This window comes from Formica exsecta, unplaced genomic scaffold (assembly GCF_003651465.1).
Source record: "Formica exsecta isolate Colony F162 unplaced genomic scaffold, ASM365146v1 scaffold121, whole genome shotgun sequence".
NCBI classification, from domain to species: domain Eukaryota; kingdom Metazoa; phylum Arthropoda; class Insecta; order Hymenoptera; family Formicidae; genus Formica; species Formica exsecta.
In genome coordinates, this window is record NW_021848545.1 from 284979 (window position 1) to 290742 (window position 5764).

Genomic DNA, 5764 nt, shown 5'->3' on the forward strand with positions numbered 1-5764 from the left:
GCGGAATAATGTAACACAAGTAGAAAAGTGATAAAGTGATTAAAGATTATTAAGAGTATCGCGGAATAGTGCAAGGAAGAGAAGTGATTTCTTCTAATCGGTGTCATATTGAGTAAAGTTAGATTATATTAGCGAAACCAAGCGAATGCTTTACACACAATGCTTGAATCTGTCCATTGTCAATTAACATATTTGTGATAAATACATCGGAAAATAATTATAGAAATATTGAAGGAATATTTGGAGATTTTGGCTGGCTATGTTTTCGATAACTATAAGCTGGTAATTATACGCATGAACGCGCATTCATTCATATGTATAATGTTTATTTATATTTTACAAACAAATGTAATTAATGCATAATTAATATCTTTAGATTAACTTACAAATGGCTACGCAATGAGTTTATATTAAAGTACCAAAATAAATCTTGTGAAAATTCTATTAAAAATATCATAAAAAAACAACATTAAATACACATTTTTATTAATTGGCTTCATAAGGAATAATCAAATAATAAAATCATATCGAAGCAGTTCTGTAGTATCCACAAACATGAAGCGGATCTGGATTTACTCGCAACATTTGTAATAAATACATTGTTGGAAAATAATTATGGAAGCATTGAAGGAATATTTGGAGATTTTGACTGGCCATGTTCTCGATAACTATAAACTGGTAATTATATGCGTGAACGCGCATTCTTATATATGTATAATGTTTATTTATATTTTATGAACAAATGTAATTAATGCATAATTAATATCTTTAGATTAACTTACAAATAGCTACGCAATGAGTTTATATTAAAGTACCTTATATAAATGTAATTAATGCGTAATTAATATTTTTAAATCATTTACAGATGGCTAAGCAATGAGTTGCATGTTTATATTAATATAACAAAACAAATATTGTGGAAATTTTATCAAAAATATTACATATACAGTTGAATTGAAAGCGTCAAAATTAGAGTCTGAAATAGAAATGTTAAGCATCAGTCAAAGAAGAGAAATAAGGTAATAATTTTGTTTATAAATTATATAATAAAGATTATTTATTTTCTTAAACTAAACACTTTAAGAATAAGACTTAATCTATTTAACTTTTCTTGACATAATGGTTGAACTTATTTTTTTAAAACAATAAGAAACATGAATGTGGAAATTGATGATTTATTCGGATACCTTTTGCAATATAATGTTATCTGAGAGCATTAAAATATGTCATCAACAAAAAGTAGTTTCAATTTGAATCAAAATGAGGAGGATGAATCGGTTAGTGATGCTGAAATGCAGATTTTATTAGAAGATAGTATAAGAGTTTATAATAATTTAGCAGTTGCATTGATTAAAACACAAGTCTGCAATGCAGCTTTAGAAAATGTGAAACATGTTTTGAGGTGTCAATCACAAAATGTGAAAACGCTATTTAGGAAAGGTATTGCAAAATACCAAATCTTCTTTTATTTACTATATTTAATCTATTTTTTTTAAATAAGTTGTATATATATTCTTGATTTATATTTTACATACGGGAAATTCAAATATGTATGTATATATATTAAGCGTATCGTAGAAACAATATTGAGACACAAAGGGGAATATGCAAAAGCTTATGCAATCTCTCTCTCCACTGAAATTCAAAAATTAAATCCAGAAATAAAGAAATTTACTACAGAATTAATGATGATGAAATTACTAAAGATGCAGAAAAAGAAAAGCATCTATATCGTAAAATGTTAGGTGTAGTTGAAGATATTAAAATTCTGTCGAAGGATATAAAAGTAGATGATAAAAGTAAGTAATTACCTACGATACGCACAATATATATACACACATATTTGAATTTTCCATATGTAAAATGTAAATCAAGAATATACACAACTTATTTAAAAGAAAAGATTAAATATAGTAAATAAAAAGATTAGAATTTTTGCAATACCTTTCCTAAATAGTGCTTTAACATTTTGTGGTTGACACCTCGAAACAAATGTTTCACATTTTCTAAAGCTGCAGCGCAGGTTTCTGTTTTAATCAACGCAACAGCCAAATTATTATAAACTTTTATACGATCCTCTAATAAAATCATTAACCGACTCTTCCTCCTCATTTTGATTCAAATTTTAATTATATTTGTCGATGACAGATATTCTAATATTCTTCGATAACATTATATTGCAAAAGGCAGCTCCATATAAATATCTCCATATAAATAGCTCCAAATAAACCATCAATTTCCATGTTCAAGTTTCTCATTGCTTTAAAAAAATTAATTCAACCATTATTTAAAAAAAATTATCTGCGATCTTCTATAACTCAGGACCGATTAATGGAATTATGACTTTTAGCTATAGAACATGAACTTTGTGAAAGTTTAGATTTAGTTTGATATTGCAGACCTTGGCGTTTTGTGAAATAAACGCTCGTAGAATTATACGGCCTTCCTCAGTTTAGACTTATAAATGGAAGGCGTATATCTTAATCAAAAGTATTAATATGTATTACTTAAAAGTATTATGAAATGATAGTAATATATGTATAATTGAAATATAATATATAATAATATACGGTTATAATAACTTGTGTGTAATCTTTTTGGATTATATAATACTATATAATATAAATAAATAACTTATCTTAAGAAAAAGTAATACTATTACATAATGGCGTATTAAAGAATAGTTATAAATATATATTGTTATATATAAAGTTATAAAAATATAAAGTAATGGTGTTCTTATTAATATCTAATTTAATTATAATAATTAAAAATTATTACACATGTATATAATAATAAAATAAATAATATAAAATGATGTATAACCAAAAGAAGCGATAATAATTTTCTTTTTACTTGATAAATAACTTTATAAATAAAAAGAATTCAAAGTTTTGTATAAGAATAAAATGTTTCCAGGTTTTCAAAAAAATTTATTTTGGAAATCGTATAATTAATATACGTATATCTGTAATTTTTAAACTGGAATAATCCGGAATAAAAGTCTATATACAGGGTGTCCTAAAACTACCGTATTTTTTTTACCGTACTGATTTGTACTTGAATCATTTTTTAAATGCCTTTGGTTCTTGCATGTATTATTCGTAAAAAGAATGTACTAATGCAATGCGTAGAAAAGCGGGGAAACATATAATAACAATGCTATTATAAAGGAAGGTATGCATTTTAGGCAGTTTGGGCAGCACGCAGGCATCGTTGGATTCATCTTTTTATTCACTCACAAGGAACATTCGGCAACGCGAAAATTCAAAAAAATCTGAAACTTTGCATAATTATAGAGTAGTAGTCCTTAATAACGAAACGATTTTTTGTTGGTGCTAAAAATCAATTTCAGGGATGAAAACAACCCCTTAGAAAAAATCGGTTTTTACATTTCAAAGCGAATATTATCGAAACAAAAAGAAATATGAAAAAATTGTTTAAACAAAAGTTTTATGGTTTCAAATGTACTTTACAATGGCGTATCTGGATTTTTTAAAAATGGTAAATTTTTTGGAATACCCCCACCACTCAATATTTTCCTTTGATATTTTAAAAAAATTTTTAAATTATATTAAAGCTTATGTTACGCCAAATTCAACCATGTATGTTAGTATATATTTTTCTTCTTTAAAATAACAAAAATTTATTGGATTATCAAGCTTTTCAGGCCGCGTTGATAAATATCCACTTTTGTACCAACTATATTTAAATACATTTTGAAATCTTGGAGAAGAAAGTTGATTATGTGTTAAACTTTGTAATATTATTATATTATTACGTGAATGTAAATTTATGTCATAATTATTTAAAATAATATCAAGAAAACATCGAACAAAATTTTTCAAAATTCTAAAACCGAAAACATCTAAAGGTTGTACATAAGCAGTTGTTTTTTTTGGTATTGTTAAAATATTTACTTGTTTGTCTGCTGGTATAAATTCTTTTAATTGTTCCGGACAATGTCCTGTCCATGAATCAAGCAGTAGTAGACTTTTTTCTCCAGTATTTCGTAAATATACTTCTTCAAACCAGTTTTTGAAATGTTGGCTTGCGAGTTTTCCGGATTTTGAAGCCGCAATGTAAACATTAATAGGTCTAAAAAGAGTTTCTTCTACTCGTGGTCCAAATTTTCCACTAGATTCTTTTAGTACTATATACAGAGGTGAAAGAAAATGTCCATCTGCAGATATAATGGTATAACTATAAGTCATAGAAGATAAAGATTGGATAGTAGATTCGACTTGTTTTGCTCCCACATTAGTTAATGTTCTTCCAGAATGTATTTCGAAATTAAAGCCACTTTCATATGCATTATAAATTGATCCTGCACCGATAACAATATGTGGTTTTACCTGTCTCACAAATTCCTCTGCGGTTTGACGTATTGTTACATCAGCTGCATGAGAAGATTGCGTTTTAAAACTTGTTATTTTACGTGATACAATGCAATGTGCTTTTTTAAAATTCCATATCCATCAATTTCCTGCTCAAAATGAAGAAAAGTCTATTTGCTCCTTTGCTTGTAATGTCCATTTTCACAAATCTATGTCGTGAATGATAGATCCTCTATCAATAGCTTCTTGGAATTGCGATAGTACATATTCGGCAATAAATACAAGTTTGTCCCTGTTTGACTCTCCGCGCATTACATTTTCTTCCCATCTATGCAATTGCAAACAGATTTTACCTCGAAGAAAAGAAGTTTGATATTTAGAAAATCTAATTCAAAAATAAAAAGACTAAAGAACTAACGCAGATATGCGAAGTAAGTAATGTGCATAAGTCTTATGTTTGTATTAAATTTTACCTTTCTAAAACGATTCTGTACAGCAGTAACAGCTAAATGTCCTTTCTTTCCACTGTTCCAAAATTCAACTGCTATTCTTTTGTAATTTAAATTTACATTTCCACCTTCGTTATCCACAATACAAACTTTGTCTTCATAATTATCTTCTTCAGCATCAATATCATACACGTCCACAAATTGTACATCGTGCGGTTCCGACGGATCGTCAAAATCAAGTTCCCATTTGTATTCAATCTCAACATCATCATTTACAGCATTTTTTATTATATCGGAAATGGCATTATGAAGTTCAACTTCATGGCGATTAACAGGTGAGACACCAAAATTTGCAATGTTAAACGTTGTGATTAATAAATTTATTGTAAAGTACATTTAAAACCATAAAACTTTTGTTTAAACAACTTTTTCACATTTCTTTTTGTTTCAATAATATTCGCTTCGGAATGTAAAAACCGATTTTTTCTAATGGGTTGTTTTCACCCCTGAAACCGATTTTTAGCACCAACAAAAAATCAGGACCACTACTCTATAATTATGCAAAGTTTCAAATTTTTTTGAATTTTCGCGTTGCCGAATGTTTCTTGTCAGTTTTACTTACTAAACCAGAAAATCATAGTCAAAATAGTCTTAGTATCCAGGAAAAATTTTGAGACACATATTTTAAACAGAAGAAACCAACGGTTGATTTTATCACTTTCTCGAGCCATCTCAACAAATTTCTCTTATCATATTTTTATTAAAATTGTGGCTTTTCCTAAAGAATAAATTAGACTTAGTTCTTTTTTTTTTTTTTTTAGATAGTGTTTTTTTTTATAGTGGCGGAAAAAGAGAGAGATAGAAAGTATTGCATACATGCATATATCTCATAGGACACAAAGATTTTTTTTTTTTCAGATACTCAATGTGAAAATAATGGTTCCGTCTTTATCATTGTCAACTATTTCTCCCCCCCCC

General features: G+C 27.6%; 1 protein-coding gene and 1 pseudogene across 1 annotated transcript; one reads left to right on the plus strand and one right to left on the minus strand.

Moving 5' to 3' along the window:
- The first annotated feature begins 615 nt into the window (after positions 1-615).
- On the plus strand, positions 616-1807 carry LOC115244403 (annotated as a pseudogene).
- A 2212-nt stretch (positions 1808-4019) lies between these two features.
- On the minus strand, positions 4020-5197 carry LOC115244325. Its single transcript, XM_029821890.1, has 2 exons — positions 4811-5197; positions 4020-4690 (listed from the first exon to the last, which is right to left on the minus strand). The coding sequence occupies exons 1-2, from the start codon at positions 5180-5182 to the stop codon at positions 4649-4651; spliced, it is 414 nt and encodes a 137-aa protein (XP_029677750.1). The 5' UTR covers positions 5183-5197; the 3' UTR covers positions 4020-4648.
- Positions 5198-5764: the final 567 nt, after the last annotated feature.

What these genes read in the sequence shown, in the direction of transcription:
- LOC115244325 (XM_029821890.1), bottom strand. Translation starts at nt 5,182, where the DNA reads ATGTACTTTACAATAAATTTATTAATCACAACGTTTAACATTGCAAAT. An exon ending in TACAGAATCGTTTTAGAAAG is followed by an intron (nt 4,691 to 4,810) that starts GTAAAATTTAAT and finishes CTTTTCTTCGAG; the next exon opens with GTAAAATCTGTTTGCAATTG.